The sequence below is a fragment of the Aotus nancymaae genome, unplaced genomic scaffold, assembly GCF_030222135.1.
Source record: "Aotus nancymaae isolate 86718 unplaced genomic scaffold, 86718_ANA_hifiasm-v0.15.2.pri h1tg000010l, whole genome shotgun sequence".
Taxonomy (NCBI): domain Eukaryota; kingdom Metazoa; phylum Chordata; class Mammalia; order Primates; family Aotidae; genus Aotus; species Aotus nancymaae.
In genome coordinates, this window is record NW_026988421.1 from 78934434 (window position 1) to 78954767 (window position 20334).

The following is a 20334-nucleotide window of genomic DNA, read 5'->3' on the forward strand; positions in this document are numbered from 1 at the left end:
AGTTAATAGTTTTTCGGTTAATAGGAAAGAAATGACAGTTGTCTCTGGGTGATTCTATGGTGTTTAGGTTAGTATTGAAAACACATGAATCCAAGAATTAAGATGTTGTTGTTCTTTGTGCATTCATTCATCCAGCATACCTTTATTTATAACCATTGTTTTAAAGTTTTTTTTTTAAATGAGATCCGATGGTTTTATATTTTTCTTTTCTTTTCTTTTTTTATATGTTTTTATGCATTTTAAAGTTTTAATGTCTAATTCAATGTCTCACATCCATCTTTTTAAGAGAAAAATACCAATTTTGAAGGTTATTTCCTGATTTTATTTTTGAAGAGACCAGCTCCATTTCCAAATTCCCAGCAAAGAGAATCGATTGCCCAGAGTAAATTTGTTTAAAAAAACTGTGACCAGGAAGACAGGGTCACACAATACAAATATGAGAGCTTGAGCTTATTTCAGTAGATGGGAAAACAGTTAAGGGAATCATTTGTGATCTGGGCGAATACATAAAAGATATTCACTGCCAAAAATGTGTGTATATTCATTAGCTTAGAAAGATATATGTAATATATTATTTAGTTTAAAAAGTAGATTATAGACCAGGTGCAGTGACTCGTGCTTGTTAGCCCAGTACTTTGGGAGGCTGAAGAGGGTGGATTGCTTGAGCCCAAGAGTTCAAGACCAGCCTGTGCAACATAGTAAGACCCTGTCTCATCTAAAAAAAAAAAAAGTGGATTATAAAACTTCATGTATACAAAATATATTAACATATAATAAATATTATTTTTATGTTTATATAAGTTAATAAAAATTTTCAAGAAAACCCTATATGTATAATAGGATCTCATTTTAATAAAAATGTATCTGTAACTATGTATGTACATTTAAAAATCTGGAAATATATATCTATACCAGATGGTAGCAGTGGTTATTTCTGTATGTAGAAGAAAGAGATGGGGTTTCTCCATGTTGCTCAGGCTGGTTTGAACCCCCAACCTCAGGTGATGTGCCCACCTCGGACTGCCAAAGTGTTGGGATTACAGGCACGTGCCACTGCACCCAGCCTTTTTTCTTTATACCTTTAGTTTGAATTTTATGTGTATGTGAGCATCTGCATTTACTTTTAAAAACTTTTATGATAAAGCCTTCAAGCATATACAAAAGTAGAGAGAATACTAAGCATAATGAACTTAAGTACCTATTAGCCAGCTTATTAAAACGTGGTCAGTCTTGTTTCACTGTTACCTCCCTTTTCTTTTACTGTTTAAATATTTTACAATAAATATATTTATTTTATAATTAAAAATAAAATGAAAACCGTTTGCTTTTTAAAATAAAAGAATAATATTTGGAAAATGTAGCTAACAATTTGAGAAAAAATAGAATTAAATTTATACTTTATGTTTGTGCCAAAATGAATTTCAGATGCATTAAAGATTCAAATATAAAAATAATTAAACAGTGAATAGTAGAAGAAAATATAGGCAAACTTATTTGTAACACAAAGGTTGGTAGGTTACATAAAATGCAGCAACAACAACTATTATACTTATAAACTACCATATACAGAATTGAAAGGCAACCAAAAAAAAAAAAAGAAAGAAAATTCCATTGTCAGAAAATAATGCAGTAAGCAAAAAACATATACGTATAGAGATAAATGGGGAAAGGGTATGAGCAGGCAAGTCCCTAAAGAAGAAATAAAAATAGCCATTAGGGCCAGGCGTGGTGGCTCACGCCTGTAGTCTTAACCCTTTGGGAGGCTAAGGTGGGCAGATCGCCTCATGTTGGGAAGTCAAGATCAGCCTGACCAACATGGAGAATCCCCATCTCTACTAAAAATACAAAATTAGCTGGGCGTGGTGGTGCATGCCTGTAATCCCAGCTACTCAGGAGGCTGAGGCTGGAGAATTGCTTAAACCTGGGAGGCAGAGGTTGCAGTGAGCCAAGATCAAGCCACTGCACTCAACCTGGGCAACAAGAGCAAAACTCCGTCTCAAAAAAAAAAAAAAAAAGGGCCATTAAATATATGGAAACATTGTTCTTACAAGTAACTGAAAACACACAAAGTAATAATGATAGATGATTTTTCTTTTAAGAAATTGATAGAGAAGATATGGGAAAATTGCTGCTGTCATCAACTATTGGAAATGCAAATTGACAGAACCTTTCTTGTGGATAACTGACAATTGATATGAAAAAATTGAGGGGTACTTTCATTCAATAATTATAGCTCTGGGAATTTATCATAACTATTATAAAGATGTAACTAAAAATGGATTCATCATGGTATCATGTATAATAGTGAAAAATAACAACCAGAGTCCCTCAAAATAGAGACTTATTGTAGTAATTTTTAAGATTTTGGTGTGTCTGGACAAATGGCATATTATGTAATATTTAAAAGCAATGTAGAATAATACACACATATAAAACTATATTTGACATATTAAGTCAATCTCAATAAATAAAATCCTAAACAACTGGTTGTCCGCTAAAATGTTTATTTAGGGTGTTGAGATTATTAATTAGGATGTTTAGGGTGTTGAGATTATGGCTGCTATACGTTTATTTACTTGGCTTCTGTTAGCTTACTTTTCTAAGCATGTATTCTGTAATAAGAAAAGAAAGCTATTTTATTGATTGATTTTAAGCAATAACTTGGAATATATGCTTTAGTTCTAGCTAGTGATGCTCTGTCTTTAAGATTTACTGACATGTTTTATAATTTCCCACCAAAAAAAAAAAAAAAAAAATTCCAGTGAAAGAAACCCTCTTTTGTTTTATTATAATTTTAAAATTGAGTTTACTAATACAGAATATGATTATTGGGCAAGGTCTGTGGTACCGTGGCTTTAAAAATTAGAATTGTTACTGAGAGTTAAAAATAGGTGCTATTGTGTCTAAATGCTTTTTGTTCTAGAAAAGTTGTCTAAGTAACATAACTAAGATATTGAAATATGAGTGAACTATTATTCTTGGGTTCATTTCAATGTCCTTTCTTTGACAAGACAAATCAAAACTCTACCTATAGAAACATACATGAGAATTTGCTACTCTGTAAAGCAGTCAGTTATGATAAATGATGAACATTCAGGAGGGCAAGGAATCTTCAGAAAATATTTTATTAAAATTATCTTTAGCGGCTAGGTGTGGTGGCTCATGCCTGTAATTCCAGCACTTTGGGAGGCCGAGTTGGGCAAATCAAAAACCCCATCTCTACCAAAAATACAAAAATTAGCCGAGAGTGGTGGCATGTGCCTGTAATCCCAGCTACTCAGGAGGCTAAGCCAGGAGAATCGCTTGAACCTGGGAGGCGGGGGTTGCAGTGAGCCAAAATTGCGCCACTGCACTCTTGGGTGATAGAACGAGACTCCATCTCAAAAAAAAAAAAAAATCTCTATCATCCTTATATTGTCTTAATGCACCATTCATATTTTGTCTTTTTATACCCAAATTCTTTGGTGATAAAAGATTATTTAATATTCAACTGACTTAATCAGATCAATCTATTTAATCTGATACTAAGCCAAGACTTTTTCCTTTTTGGTGACTTTTGTTTTTATTGTTTTTGTTTAAGGTTATATTTGGGAATTTAAATATCTTTTTGTTCAGCGCAATTACGCACTAGAAAACCTAGAATTGCATACAACACCTTGGTCATCCTGTGAGTGCTTGTTTGATGATGATAAAAGGGCAATTACATTTAAAGCAAAATTTCAAAAAAGTGCACCCTCCTTTGTGAAGATATCAGACTTAGCAACCCACCTAGAGGATAAGTGTTCAGGTAAGATCTTTATATGCATAAATTTTGCCATTTTTATTTCTTTTGAGACAGGGTCTTGCTCTGTTGCCCAGGCTGGAATCCAGTGGTGTGAACACGGCTCACTGCAGCCTCCACCTCCCAGGTTTAAGTGATTCTCCCACCTCAGCCTTTTGAGTAGCTGGGGAGAGAAGGGAAATCTAGTGCATACCATCAGTGCATGCTACACACCCAGCTATTTTTTTTTTTTTGTAGAGACAGAGTCTCCCTATGTTGCAGAGTCTGATCTCAAACTCCTGGACTCAAGTGATCCTCTTGCCTTGGCCTTCCAAAGTGCTGGGATTACAGGCATAAGCCACCACACCCAGCCCACTGTTAGTTTTAATATAAGCAAAAGTAAAAATGTATATAATTCTATATAAAAGTAAATACAAATATTTGCAAATAACTAGAGTTTTAGGAACTGTGTGCCAGGAACCAGGGACAAAGAACAAATACTTATTTTTTATTATATCACAAGTGGGAATGTAAATTCAGTTCCTTACATTATCTTGGCCAAATGCCAGATTAAAATTTTACTAGTTGGGTTAATTCACCTATGTATGTATATATGTTTTCCAATATATGATTACAGGTTAGCATTGTTATATCATAAAACCACACTAAGGAGAATACAGGTAGAAAACAAAGGTAACACCTCTCAACCCAACCTTTAATTGAATACAGATTTCATTCTCAGAGAACTCCTTATTCCTAGTTCTACATTGAAACATTTACTAATACTAGCAGATAATTTAAAGTAAAAATATTTCTGGAAGATAAACACAGATGATAGAGAATTTATAAGCTTTTATACTATAAATTTTCATACCACTTTCAAAAATTGAAGTTGCTTATGGCTGTAAAAGACTCTAGATTTATATTAACTGGTAAAATTTCGGGTAATGTTATAGCATCATGTAAGTTCCCAAGCTAGTTTTATATTTATGTGTCCCTGCAGTGCTCTGCTCCTCAAACTCCACAGACATATAGAGGTGGTCACCACAGGAAGGAATGCCAGACACAGTTGAGGGGCAACATTACTTTGCAGAGATGTTTAGTTTCGCCCCATGCAGAAGTCAACTTTGTTATTTACTGCTTATACAAAACAGTTATCTGCTGGGATTGAGGTCCTAGAATTAGGTTTAGAAATAACATCATGAACAACAACAAAATAGGCAGCCACCACGCTGATGATGAAAGGTTCTGAGGATATGTCCCCATTTGTTTGAGCACGCGTCCAGGAATTGTGTGTGTTCTTGGAAATCCTGGAGGTGTGCTCCTCATTGAGAAGCCATGCCAAAACTGTGCTGTTAAAATCAGTCCTTCAGAGGCTTTGTTCACAGAGGCCCATTTAGCCTTTTTCATTCTCTTTTAGCCTAGTTCATTCTCTGAACTATGTTCAGCTATAAGGGCTGAATTCATAGTTTCTGTCATAGTGTATGTGTTTTTAAGGCAAAAATGGAGAGAGAATATGAAAATAGAAGCAACTTTTTTCCTAACCTATTTTATAGTTAAATAAAAGGAGAAAGAGATATCAGCATGGGAGCATTTCCTAGGAGAGTCTGCTTGCTCAACAGAGGGGGATGAAGCTAGGCCTGACTCCTCGTAAAGAAATGAAGATGCTTACCCAGTGCCTCATCTTACCACCAGCAGAATTTCAGTGCTCAGCGGGAGTGACCCCCTTGAAAGCAGACTCCACATTCAGCATGACCTTTTAATTCAAGAGGTGTGTAAATTTATAAAATGATAGGATTATGTGAACATTCTTTTAAAATTATTGAATTATTAAGAATTTTTGAGGCTGGGTGAGATGGCTCACTTTGGGAGGCTGAGGTGGGTGGATCATTTGGGGTCAGGAGTTTGAGACCCTGGCCAATGTGGTGAAACCCTGTCTCTATTAGCCCGGTGTGATGGTGGGTGCCTGTAGTCACAGCCACTTGGGAGGCTGAGGCAGGAAAATCACTTGAACCCAGGAGGTGGAAGTTGCAGTGAGCTGAGATTGTGCCACTGCATTCCAGCCTGGATGACACAGTGAGACTCTGTCTCAAAAAAAAAAGGATGTTTTGAGTGTAGGGAGGAGAGCAAGGGTAGAAAAACTCTTGAGTACGCTGCTTACTACAGGAGACTCTACTTGGGCAACGATATACCCATGTAACAAACCTGCACATGTACCCTCTGAATAAAAAATTGAATTTTTAAAAAAATTTTTCTAAAAATTTTTTTTAATTTTTAAAAAATAAAAATTGAATTTTTTTTAAAAAATAATTTTTTAGGCCAGACACATTGGCTCAAGCCTGTAATCCCAGCACTCTGGGAGGCCAAGAAGAGTGGATGACTTGAGCCCATGAGTTGGAGGTCAGCCTGGGCAACATGGCAAATCCGTATCTCTACAAAAAATATAAAAATTAGACAGGTGTGGTGGCTTGTGCCTGTAGTTCAACTCAGAAAGCTGAGGTGGGAGGATCGCTTGAGCCCAGGGAGGTTGAGGCTGCAGTCAAGATTGCACTACTGTACTCCAGCCTCCACGACAGAGTGAGACACTGTATCAAAACAAAAAAAAACAAAAAATAATTTTTTGGTGATTCAACATGTCTTTGGAAAGATGTGGTATTGAATCTTCTACAGTTTGTTACATATTCGATTGTTACCCACTCCTGCTAACTCATGTAGGGATATGTGATACATATGTGATGATGATACCATCTTTGGGCATTGAAAGACTAAAGCAAATGGAAGAAGTTAAGAACAAGAGACTCATTATTAACTGGACTCTGAAAGAGATAACCAGAAAACAATAGAAAACCAGAGTGATTAGTTCTTGACCTGGAGTGTTCTTACTTCTAAGAGGATGACGAAGAAGAACAAATTTGAAGGCTTAATGCTTAAAGAAGCCTTTAAACTGACTATGGAGAGAAAGGGAGAATAATGCTCAGAAAAACTCATAGACCTCACCAGTACACAGTAAGACAAAAGTAAATTAGGAAAAAATAATGTCTAGGAGAAATAATGTTTGGTATTTCTTTACCTGTGAGTGGATGAGCCATCAGTAGTGAATGAATATGCTTGAGGTTTCTCATGAGTCACCTGAGAAACGAATAATAAATGAGAACTTTCAGTGCTCATGTGTCTATAAACCATACCCAGAGTATGTAGATGATGATGAGTGGGAAGTTGGAAAAAAGTTTAAAAGAGGACAAGCTATTGATATTTTTAGGTAGAGAGAAGAAGAAAAACTTACCTCCTATTTGGCTTTTGACTATGATCAATTAAAAAGACAGAAGACAGGACAAGGAGAGAGGGCATGTTAGCTAGTTTCAAGTATTCGAAGGGATTTTTTCTAAAGGAGTTATTGAACTTATTTTGCAACATTCCAGAGGATGGGGAGGAAGGAAACACCCACATGTTCAGCCAAATTAGCCAAGTAAACCTGCTCTCAGTTGTAGCCAGGCCCCCCTGCCCTTAGATTCTGGGAAAATAGTAAAGAAGACCAAGAACAGGACCTCAGTCTATCTGTTTACTATAGGTGACTGTAAATCAACTCTAAAACTAGCCATGTTTGTAAATTAAAGTTATAATTTTGGCCCAATAATTTAAAATATATCTGTTTGTTTTTTATAGGAGTGGTTCTAATTAAAGCCCAGATTTCAGAGCTGGCATTTCCTATTACAGCAGCTCAGAAGATAGCTCTAAATGCTCACAGTTCTCTGAAGAGTATTTTCTCTTCTCTTCCCAACATCGTGTATACTGGCTGTGCAAAATGTGGATTGGAACTAGAAACAGATGAGAACAAGATCTACAAACAATGTTTTAGCTGCTTGCCATTTACTATGAAGAAAATGTACTATAGGTAAGGCAACTAAGCAAGCCAATTTGATGGAAAATAATGATTATAGATCTGGAAAAATTAGTTCTGTAAACTCTTACTCTTTCTAAAAATGATTAACTAGAACTAGTCGAAGAAAATAAAATTTTCCCCGTGTCATAGCTATTTATGGAAGCAAAAATTTCCCAGGAATCGTTACAGGAATTTCTTAAAGCAGTAATCTGGAGATTTTATTGTCTTTAAACAGCTGTACTGAAGAAACGTTTTCCATGGTTTACTTTTTAACCAAGTTCTAAATGGCTCATAAATAACTCATTTTCCCACCTTAACATATAATTAGAATTTAAAGACTAAAAGTATCATATGATCTCACCCCTGAGTTGTTGTGGAAGCTAATAAGACATTTAACCTGTTTTCCACCTTTACCTTAGAAATTAAAGATAGCAAATAAACATTGTATAGTAAAACTGCTAACCAGCTCAGTGAAAAACACATTGTTTTTTGAATAGTAGGTAGTCAGAAGCTCAGATAATATTTTTCTTTTTACCTTACAAATTACATGTGTTTACAAAATAGTGCTCAGCATTTTATGCTCCTTCTGATTATTTCTAAATACCATAGGATCTAAAAACTAAATGCAGGTATATTCCACACGTTATCATGGCATACTTGAAGAACAGTTATAGAAGCTTAATTTGTAAACCTTATTTCCTTTTACAGAGATTATATTTGTTATAAATAAGTGAATGAATTTTGCTATTACTGTGAAAGTTGCTTTTGTGGAAAAGAAAATTGAATTCAGATGCATGGTAGGCTGGGTGTGGTGGCTCACATCTGTAATCCCAGCATTTTGGGAAACTGGAGTGAGCAGATTGCTTGAACCCAGGGGTTTAAGACCAGCCTGGTAAACATAGGAAAACCCCATCTCTACCAAAAAAAGAAAGCTGGGCATGGTGACATAGGCCTGTAATCCCAGTTACTTGGGAGGCTGAAGCAGGAGGATCATTTGAGCCCAGGAGATGAATTGTTAACAGTGAGCGATGTTTGTACTACTGCACTCCAGCCTAGGCAACAGAGTGAGACCTACCTCAGAATCAAAACAAAAAATGTATGACATGTAACAAACATTGATTTATTAATAGTTAAGTCCCCTCAAAAGTATGTATAGGTAACTTATTTATATCATTCCAAATGTTTCTATTCAATATAAGCATTTATTGGACACAAATGTTGCTCAATACTATTCCTTATTGGTAGGAGGGCCTTTGAATCTTTACTTTACAAAATGACTGTTCAAGAGAAGGACTTCACAGATCAGTATCACCTGATTATGGCATAACTAGTATGAGATATGTAAGATCTCTTCCTAAACTATACCACGTGAACGATGTAGTGCTAGTTTGTTGTCTTGCTAGAATGTTGATTGGTCATGTTTATTTAAAAGCCTTTAAGTTGTTAGGTTTAGAGTCCAGATTATGTGGCTTCCTTGAAAATATTGAAATTAACAAACTCCCTTCATAAACCAAGTATGTGACTCCAAAGGCATCTACATATATCAGTCAGCAGACTGAATAAGAGAAAATTCTCATTGATTATTTTTCTAAGGCTCAAATATTTATTAGGAATCCATATGTTCACATATCATACATTTACTGTGGCTGTCATACTGGTTGATCTAAGTAGACTTATTGTGCCCAAGAAGCTTGGTAGTCTATTTAAGAAACACTTAATGAACATTTGTGTGGCATAACAGTCCCAAACTGTGAGTGAGTTGATCATATTTTACATTGGTTGTACATTGGGGCTGATTTTCCAATGGAAGCAACAACATTAGATACTGTGTTGGAGTCACATACGAGGCCACAGACATTTGTTAAATGAACATGTAGATAGCACAGTTCCTGTTCTTAAAGCTATCCTAGAACTCAGATACCATTTTTAACAATGTTTCTACAGGATATTCAAATTTACATTTTTGGAACACCAGAAATACATTTATTTTTCTGTTCTAGAAAAAGGAAAAAAAAAACCCAGCAGGTCAAACCACAGTTAAGCCTCCTATTTAGGCAGCACTAGGAAATGTTTGGGTCTCTCGAGTGGTTGTAGTCAAGGTGTAGGCTGGGACTGCAGTCATTTGAAGACTTGACTTGGGAGTTGGAGGATTCATTTCCAAAGTGGTTCATTCATATGGCTAGCAAGTTGAGTACCTCTTCACTTGGGTGTCTCCACAGGCTGCCTGAATGTTCTCACAAAGTGGCAGCTTATTTCCCCAGAGCAGGAAAGGCAAGAAAGAGACTTCCAGGTGGAAGCCAAACTTTTTGTTATCTAGCCTCAGAAGTCATGTGGCATTACTTCCACCAAATTCTCTTCATCAGAAGTGAGTTTAGCTGCACATTGGAGGGTGGATTAAAACGAAGCTAGTGCAGAGAAGAGGTAAGAGGCTGTTGCCTGATTTTGGAGGAGAGATGATGGTAGCTTGACTAGAGAGGAAGTGGTGGGAATGGAAAGAAGTGAACAGATTTGAGAATGGTTGGAAAATAGTGTTGGTAAGATGTAGTGATAGAGTGGTAGGTAAAGAGGGAGCCAGAGGTACATTACATATTACTAACAATTGGGTGAACAGTAAGATTATTTATTAAAATGAGTAACCTAATCCTATTGAGCTTGAGTTGCTGAGAGATAACAAGTTGGAAAGTGGTTAGATGTACAGAAATGCAATTTGCAAGAGAAGTCTGGGCCAGGTTTATGGAGTTATTTGTGGTGATTGAACTCTTCCTTGGTTTCTGCACCCTGTTTTGTTTTTCTTTCTTAATCTTCAGTTATTACCTCTCCTAATGGATTATTCTTACCAGCCTATAAACACACTCCCATACTTCTCATATTAAAAACCAAAATCATCCACTCACATTACATTACCCTCATATCCCTTCATTTTTTAATTCTGTTTTATACCCAGCCAAACTTTGTTGAAGAGTTGTAAATATATTCTCTCTCCCCTTTTATGTTTCCAGGTTCACTTAAGTTATTCCATTCTACTCCCACCATGCTGCAGAAGCTGCTTTTGTCGAAGTTACTGACACATTTGATGTTGCCTGAGGCATGGGTACTTCTTTCCCCACTTAACTTAGTCAGCATGCCAGGCCACTTCCTCCTTCTTGAAACAACCTCCTCCTGGCTTTTTAACCTGTCTCTCAGGCCTGTCCTTCTAAGCCTCTTCTACCCCCTCTTTAAATGCTGAGTCAATCCTGAGTCCTCGTCTTTGTCCTTCCTCTTATTCTTTCTGTACATTCTGCCTGGATGATCACAGCTGTTTCCGTGTTTGTACTTATGTCTTCACCCTGGTTTTCTCCTTCAGGCATCATATTCTTTGCTAATTTTGTATTTTTAGTAGAGACGGGGTTTCTCTGGGTTGGTCAGGCTGGTCTTGAACACTGACCTCATGTGATCCACCTGTATTGGCCTCCCAAAGTACTGGGATTACAGGTGTGAGCCACCACGCCCAGCCACTCTGGCCTTATCTAAGTCACTATTGCCTCTTGTGAAAACCAGCACACCAGCAGTCTCTTGGTGGGGCTCCTCCTGGTCTTGCATCCTCTCCTTCATTCTCCACCCACTGGCAGTGTGATTACCCCTTGCTTCATCCATTACTCATCTCCTTACGCTTATTGCCTCTGCAGTCTCATGTGCTGCCACTCTCCGTCACCTGGCGCTCCAGCCACATGGCCTTCTTTCAGTTCTTTAGACATTTTGATTTTTATCCTTAGGATGTTCTCAAATTTCTTCCCTCTGTCTGACTCCACAAGGCTGGTTTCTTCATGTCTTAGATTAAATTCTACTTTATCAGAGAGGCCTTTCCTAGCCACCCTCCTTTATTTTCTCTTATAGTAGCCTGGGTGTGCTTATTGTAATTTGTTGCATACTGTCTTTTCCAAAAAGCATTTTTACTGAAGTAAAATTCATATACCATCAAATTAATCTTCTGAAATATACAATTCAATGGCTTTAATATATTCCCAGGGCTGTGTAGCTGTCACCACAACCAGTTAGGACATTTTCATCACCCAGGCCTGTACAAAGCCTCATACTCATTAGCAGTCACTCTCCATTCCCCATGCCCTTCAACCCATGGCAACTACAAATCAGTTTTCTGTCTCCATAGATGTGTCTGTTCTAGACATTTTACATAAATGATATGTGATTTTTTGTGACTGGCTTCACTTAGCATGATGTTTTCAAGGTCCATCCATGTTGTAGCATGTATCAGTACTTCATTCCTTTTCATTGCAAAATAATATTGCATTGTATGCATATACCACATTTTATTGCTCCATTCATCAGTTGATGGAGAATCGGGTTGTTCCTACTCTTTGGCTTTATGAATGATGCTCCTGTGAACATTTGTTTATAAGTTTTTGTGTGGATATGTATGTTCATTTCTCTTGGTTATATATCTAAGAGTGGTGGAATTGCTGGGTCATATGGTAACTGTCTGTTTAACCTTTTGAGGAACTGCCAGACTGTTTTCCAAAATTGCTGCACAATTTTACATTCTCACCAGTAATCTGAGGATTATAATTTCTCCATATCCTTGTCAGTACTTCTTATTCTGTTTTTCTTTTTGTTGCATGTGCTTTTGGGTCATATCTAAGAAAGGTGTCATTTCTAAGCCAAAGTTGTGGAGATTTGCTCCCATATTTTCTTCTAAGAGTTTAGTAGCTTTAGCTCTTAAATTTAGGTTTATTTTCTATTTTTTGTGTATGGGATAAGGAAGGGGTCTAATTTTATTCTTTTGCATGTGGTATCTGTTGTCCCAGCATGAATTTTTGAAAAGACTGTTCCATCCCTGTTTAGTTATCTTGGCACCACTGTTGAAAAGCTTATTTTCTTTCTTTTTCCTTTTCTTTTTTGTAGAGATGAGGTCTCACTACGTTGCCAAGGCTTGTCTCAAACTCCTGGCCTCAAGCAGCCCTCCTCACCTTGGCATCCCAAAGCACTGGGATTCCAGGCATGAGCCACCACACCTGCTTATTTTCTTCCTATTTCACTACAGTTTTATGTTCCTTGAATGAAGGAACCAGATTTGTCTTGTTCATTAGTAAATACCCAGAGCTTACCACAGTCCATGATAGATACTCAGTTTGTATTTGTTGAAATAAATAATGGAGGGAGAGAGAGGCTGAGGCAGGAGTGTAGAGTGAAAAGAGGAAGGGACATAGAGTCTTTGTGTGCATAAAGGGGGAAGCAGGTTTTTCGGGGGAAAATCAGTAGTTATGTTTTAGCTCTGTTACGCTAAATTTCCCTGCTAATGGGCCTGTTTCTGACTTCTGTTCTCAATTTATTTTTCTTTTATTTATTTATTTATTTATTTAGAGACGGAGTTTCGCTCTTGTTACCCAGGCTGGAGTGCAATGGTGCCATCTCGGCTCACCACAACCTCCGCCTCCTGGGTTCAGGCAATTCTCCTGCCTCAGCCTCCTGAGTAGCTGGGATTACAGGCATGCACCACCATGCCCAGCTAATTTTTTTGTATTAGTAGAGACGGGGTTTCACCATGTTGACCAGGATGGTCTCGATCTCTTGACCTCGTGATCCACCCGCCTCGGCCTCCCAAAGTGCTGGGATTACAGGCTTGAGCCACCGCGCCTGGCCTCTCAATTTATTTTTAAAAAGTTAATGTAGTTCTGGCTGGGCATGGTGACTCATGGCTGTAATCCCAGCACTTTGGGAGGCTGAGGTGGGCGGATCACCTGAGGTCAGGAATTTGAGACCAGCCTAGCCAACATAGTGAAACCCTGTCTCTTCTAAAAATACAAAAATTAGCTGGGCATTGTGGCAGGCACCTATCATCCCAGCTACTCGGTAAGATGAGGCAGGAGAATCGCTTGAACCTGGGAGGCAGAGGTTGCAGTGAGCCAAGATTGCACCACTGTACTCTAGCCTGGGCGACAAGAGCAAGACTCCATCTCAAAGAAAGAAAAGAAAAAAGAAAAAAAAAAAAAAGAAAAAAAAATTAATGTAGTTCTAAAATAGTACCACATGCCATAGTTAAAATGCATACTGCATAGGAAGTTACAAAACGATGAGCAAAAGTCTCCTTCACCATCCAACCCTCTCCCACCAGAGCTACTTCCATGCTGGTGAGAAGGTTTTTTGTATGTCCTGCCAGTGATTTCTTATGCCCATCCCAGCACGTGTGTATTCTTTTCTTTAGAAACATATAGACAGAAAAATATTGTTCATATTATTATTCCTTAGAATCTATCCTGTTGCTTCTTCCCTAATAGCATTTGTAAATCTTCTTCCTTCTTTTTATCAGCCACATAGCATTAAGATGTAGGATGCACTGAAAGTGGTTAATCTGGTTCCCTGTTTATTGATATGCAAAACAGTTTATTTCTGATAGGAAAGAATCCAGTAGAAAAAAATAACTTGAAATTGTGATTGTGAAATATGTGATGTTTATTATTATTTTTATTTCTAAAAAAATTTATAAAACAGTTATATATACATATATATATATATATATATATATGTATATATATTTTATTTTTTTTGAGACAGAGTCTCGCTCCATTGCCAGGCACCAGGCTGGAGTGCAGTGGCGCGATGAACTCGGCTCACTGCAACCTCCGCCTGCTGGGTTCAAGCAATTCTCTTGCCTCAGCTTCCCGAGTAGCTGGGACTACAGGTGTGTGCCACCACGCCCAGCTAAGTTTTATATTTTTAGTAGAGACGGGGTTTCACCATGTTGGCCAGAATGGTCTCGATCTCTTGACCTTGTGATCTGCCCGCCTCAGCCTCCCAAAGTGCTGGGATTACAGGCATGAGCCACCACGCCTGGCCTAGTTTAACACATTTTTATATTAGTATCTGAAATTTAAAAATGGATATAGAATAAATAAAATGTATTAATTTATCATTTGAAACTCTTGGGGAAAAAACCCTTTTTTGTTTCTAGGATGTCACAGAACATCCTAGAGTTGTTTTAGGAATTGAAATTAATCCTGCATAAAAATGAAGTGCTTTTTGAAATTATTTTTCATTTAAGCATTTCTTTTATTTGAAAATCTTTTTAGGCCGGGCGCAGTGGCTCACGCCTGTAATCCAGGCACTTTGGAGGCCAAAGTGGGCAGATCACCTGAGGTCGGGAGTTCAAGACCAGCCTGACCAACATGGTGAAACCCCGTCTTTAAAAAAACAAAAAATTTAAAAAAAAAAAAAATCTTTTTGAAGATTGTATGTTGTTTACTCTTTTGTAGGCCAGCCTTAATGACTGTAGTTGATGGAAGTCATGATGTTTGCATCCGTGTAGGATCACAGCTGATAGAGAAGATTCTTCTCAACATTTCTGCAGACTGCCTCAACAGAGTGATAGGTAATATATCAGTGTGCCATCAAGAGATTGTTTTATTCAGGAGTATAAATGGTATATCGGAACAGAAAGAGCACTGTACTTTAAGAGTTTTTCTGTCCATATAAAAGCAGAAGGATAATTTAGCTTCAGTGAAATATAAGCCTATGTAAGTTAAAAGGTTGATTTGCTTTACACCTGTTAGTACATGAATAGTGGGAGGGACCTAATTTCTTCTTAACCTACATTTCCAATTGGTAAATAAAAACTAGTTTACTTAACTCCAGTTTTACAAGAGTGAAGTAAGTGAATATATGACACAATATATATGAAGATAGTTCACTGTCAGTGGAATGGATTTGCAGGATCTTCAGCCATGATGTCTTAGTCGTCAGTGGCTAAGAACAAAGCAAAGGTAATCTATTTGTCAGGTATTCAAACTCCATTCCTGTTCTCATTAGCCTCAGATCCTCTAACCTGATGAGCTAATCTGGTTCTATAATTGCTTTATCTTTTAATAGTGGATTGTTTTTCTTGTTTTTTATTTAAGTGGGGGGTGTCTAGTAATTTTTGCTTGCATGCTGAACATTGCACATATTATATAGAACAGTACAAACTGAAGTAAATTGTATTCGTACCTGGAAACAGGCATGCCTCTTCTGGTCCTTTACTGGAGGTGAGGGGTGAGCAGGGTGGTCAGTCTTGTCATATGTTGAGTTGGATTTAGGTTTTGTTGTTTCTCTGGTTACCTTCAGGTCATAACTGGTTTCAAGTTCTTCTAGTATTATCTTGTGCTTATAGTGGGAAGTGGTTCCCCAGGATTACTGCTCCACCATCAGCTTAGCCCTTCACTCTGCACCTGGGCCTCAGAAAGTTTCTCTCCATGTTCTTGCACCTCCCCAAGTTGCACGAGCTTTTGTTGGTTGTTATTTGGTGCATCCTAACCTTGTGGGAGGGAGCAGGATTGTTCCTTTTTGACTCTGGTCCAGCCCCAATCTTATACAGGATCTTGTATATGGTGTTTTTTCGGTAGCCCTGTCCCTTACGTGGCGGTGTCAGCTGAGCTCTGCCTTGTGTCTTTGGTGGGTCTTCTGTGGTTCTGGCCCTGACGCAGCAGTAGGGGACCACTAATGGTTTGACCCAGGGTGGTTTTCTAACCCTCCCTGAGGATAGAGGGATTTTTTTTTTCTTTTTTCTTTCCCCATCTGTATTGGTTCCTCACCTGTACCCTGAGGCAACAGGATTTGGTGTCCTTCCTCCAGCAGTTGAAGGCTTTTGTTCCTTAAAGGGGAGGCAGGATGATGTCTTCTGTTTTGTAGTTGTAAGCTTTCTCTGATGTCTTGCCCTGCCCCCAGTTTGTGAACACCTGGTGGAGGTGAGAAGTACCATGTGGAAGAGCCTGTGAGGATGCAGATGCAGGTGGCACTGGCAATTCATTGACTTTTTGCAATTAATTTATTAATAAAAATTAATCACATTCTTCTTTCCTGCCTGTATGGAGTACCTGTCTTCTTCCCAAGGCCTGCCCCAAGTGAACCTGTGCTCCTGTTCCATCTCCCTGGAGGCACCTGTCTCCTCATGTTTCAGTCTTTTTGGCTATTTTACAACCTTGGTTCTCATGTATATTCAAGAAAATGATGATTTTATATTTATTCAGCTTTTTCTAGTAACTGTTTAGGTGGGAGCCACACTCTTTCTAGTTTTCTACATCCTAATTAGAAGCCTCTCTTCTTTTTTTCCCTCCATTTTATTTTTATTCATTTGGCTATTTTCATTCCTTTTCTGAATGTTATTTAAATATTTTCAGTGCTATCTCTTCTTTTTTGCATAAGGTAGTCTTTATCTCTTAGGGAAGCATTATTCTCATATCACATATACTTCAGTGTTTTGTCCATTCTTGAGACAATTGAAGTTGTATTTCTTGGCATTAATTAGCTTGTGATCATAAGTGAAAATGTCATTGTTATAAAGTGGTCATCAGACCATCTAGATTATTACTAATATTGGTTATTTTTTAGTTTATCACAGTGGAGATACAAACTTTAAAAGTTATTGTAGAGAATTCTCATACCCCCCAAAATATGTCATTGGTCTTCCAGGACTCTGTAGCCCCCATCCAAGAAAGACTGGTACTTGTCAGGGAGTTAGTATGGTCTGAGCATGGTTGATGGTGCCCTGCCAATCTGGTATTGAACAACCTGCCAAATGTCTTGATTAGATTGTAGCAGGAGCGGCCATGAGAAACAGAGCTCTCGAACACCGAATCGGAAGGAAGAGGTTTATTATTATGGCCGGGAGCTGGGCAATGATTTTTCTAAACCTAGCTTGTCTAACAAAGGAAGGTCCTGCCTTTATATAGGCTTACACTCTAGATATTACACGTGAAAGAATCTCAGGTTTACAGCCTTAGAAATCACGAGTAAAAGAGTTTTGGATTTACAGCTTTAGGAATCACATTTGAAAAGATTTCGGGTTTACAGTTTTAGAAATCACATATGAAAGTGTTTCGGGTTTACAGTTTTATGAATCACATGTGGAAAGGTTATGGTCTCCGGATGGAGGAGTGGGGTGGGGGGTTTGATCTTGTTTAAGTAAAAACAGTGTCTTCTGGAGAGTTCCCCTAATACCAAGCCTGCCATCTACAGGAAGGTGATTCAGGAGGCACCAGTTGGTCAGCCTTTTCTTCTATTGAAATGCCGTGTGGAAGTCAAGTGGGGAGGTGATCCCAGATGTCTCGGTCTCCTTCCTCAAGATGTCCTAAAAAAGTGAGAGGAAGAGTATAAGACAAATGCAAAATAAAATGACACATTTACCTATACTTTTAGTATTTTTTTTATTATTGAGATTCAATATTTCTTAAAGGACCAATTCAAGATTCTTTTAGATAAAAAATAAATATGTGCATAAATAACTGTGATAAGAACTGTGGATTGGATAAGAACACTCTTTTGATATACTGTACCATAACCAGAACTGCTGTTGGTCTGAATGGTGTGTTATCTGGACCTGTTTCTCGTGTCAGTGGAATCACATGGTGTCACTCTGGAGTGCCTCAGTAGCTTGTAACTAGAAAGGAAAGGTGTAGGAAAAGTAGTTTACTTATTTATTTATTTATTTAGAGACAGTCTTGCTCTGTTGCTCAGGCTGGAGTGCAGTGATATGATCTCAGCTCACTGCAACCTTCACCTCCTGGGTTCAAGTGATTCTCCTGCCTCAGCCTCCCAAATAGCTGGAATTACAGGCATGTGCCACCATTCCTGGTTAATTTTTGTATTTTTAGTAGAGACGGGGTTTTACTGTGTTGGCCAGGCATGTCTTGAATTCCTGACCTCAAGTGATCCAGCTGCCTCAGCCTCCCGAAGTGTTGGTATTACAGGTGTAAGCCACCGCTACTGGCCAGAAAGAGAAATTTAAAATGGGTTTGAGACTTGGGGAACCAAGAAAAACAATGAAACCCTTCAATGTGTGTGCTCCTGTCAAGCTAGCAGTGATGTTGAGGGCTCTGTGTTTTCACCTTCTGCAGTTCCTTCTTCAGAGATCACCTATGGGATGGTGGCGGCAGACCTGTTCCACTCCTTGTTGGCAGTCAGCGCAGAACCTTGTATATTGAAGATTCAGAGCCTTTTTGTGTTAGATGAAAACAGCTATCCATTACAACAAGATTTCTCCCTCCTGGATTTTTATCCTGACATTGTAAAGCATGGAGCCAATGCCCTTCTCTGAGGCCAGAGGAAGAAATTGCAGGCATTTTAAGGAAGAAGTACTGAAATGATTTCTTTTGAAATAAATGAATGGCAGGGCTTTTGCTTTGGATTTTTAAATAAATATATTTTACAAAGAGAATTGTACTAAATATATAAATTAAAACTTTTTTCTAAGAAAATCCTGTGAGATTTAAAAAGATTGTTTTTGTTTTTTGGTTTCTTCCTTTCTTCTGGAGAAGTGATCTACCAGTCAAGGCAATATATGGCAGATCCCTGGGAATTAAAGGTTTGCCCATTTGTTCACTGTATTTAGCCCTGGTACGTTCCAGGCATTGTACTAAGTACGAACAGAGAACCACACAGAAGACATTCCCTCAGAAACTGCTGCAGTGCTTTCGCTTATCCCCACCTAATAAACTGTCAATGTGAAATCATTTCCTTGATTATAACTATATATGATAATGAATTTGTTTATATAAACCTATGTTTAAACAAGTTCAAGACAAGCATGTCTTTAAAAAGCATTGAAAATGAAGGAAATGCGATCATGTTTCAATTCATTAAAGCAGGGAAAAGCATTCTGTTGTTAGTTCGTGTCTAGGATTTGAGTGCCTTACTGAATGTATTTACCAGCAAACATGTAGCAATCTGTTCTGTCATTGTGATTGTGGGAGAAGCTCATGTCAAATGGTAGTCACTAATGAGGAAGTATGGAGTGGTATTTATTCTCTAATTTTAGAGTATACTGAATGTTAATGGATTATATTGCCTGGAAATAATTAAATTTATAATGACATGAACAAGCTTATTTTGCTCTGTGTATGTTTTTAAAAATTCCTTTGGTTCAGAGGTTGTTGTTGTTGTTGGTTTTTAACTTGGCTTTCCTAAGAATGAACCACAGGAGTTTTGTGATTCTTTCAAAAATAATATGCAAAAATGCCTTTGTGGGAGCAAACACACACAAACGCATGTTTCTGTGGAGAGGGATCCATAGCTTTCAACAAATCCTCAGAGGGTTCTGTGATGGGGAAAGGTAATAACAAGGCTTTAAACTGATGATTTCTTTGTGGGGAAGATAAGGGAATTAGAGCAAATGATTGCGAAGGTTTTTTCTAGCAACTAGTAAGGTGGGTAGAGAAAGAACTGACTCCATTTTGTATCTAGAGAGAAGAATTCAAACAAAATCATTGACTCTAATGATTCATCTAATGGGTGATGAAACTTGAGCCTGTAGTTGACACCTTCTAATCCGTGCTCTCTCAACTATATCCACACTAGGCAGAGATTTGGAATTCTAATATAAAATCTGCCCAGTCAATATAGGCCAACCAAGAGGGCTGTTCTCTTAAGTGCACCCTGCCTTACTTTGTCCTCAAGTGGGGACTGAACCCCTACCTCAACCAGGACATAATCCCCGGGAACAGATGGCTCTTCACATCCTATTGGGAAGAAATCTTTAAACCATTTCAAGTGAGACAGCAGGTCACACCAACATCTCTTCACAGTTGTTGGTATATATTTCATGAGTTAACACATATTTCCAGGAGCCCTTATTTAGGTTGGGAACTATTTCCTTCAGTCCTTAGGAAGCTGAGCTACCTGCAGAAGTTGTGGGCATTTAATTGGGATCAGGATCAGCTCATTGCTCCTG

General features: G+C 37.9%; 1 protein-coding gene across 7 annotated transcripts in view; it reads left to right on the plus strand.

Moving 5' to 3' along the window:
- Positions 1-19486, plus strand: part of SHLD2 (shieldin complex subunit 2) — an 89404-nt gene extending 69918 nt beyond the window's left edge. For 2 of the 7 annotated variants that reach the window (XM_021672252.2, XM_021672251.2), the window contains exons 6-9: positions 3581-3787; positions 7424-7652; positions 14888-15003; positions 18503-19486. In XM_021672252.2, coding sequence (XP_021527927.2) covers positions 3581-3787; positions 7424-7652; positions 14888-15003; positions 18503-18702 — 752 coding nt within the window. In that variant the 3' untranslated portion in view covers positions 18703-19486. Of the gene's footprint in view, positions 1-3580; positions 3788-5316; positions 5532-7423; positions 7653-14887; positions 15004-17624; positions 18129-18502 lie in introns of those variants that run through there. The other 5 variants (XR_010341842.1, XM_021672253.2, XR_002478825.2 and 2 more) reach the window with 5 other exon arrangements.
- Positions 19487-20334: the final 848 nt, after the last annotated feature.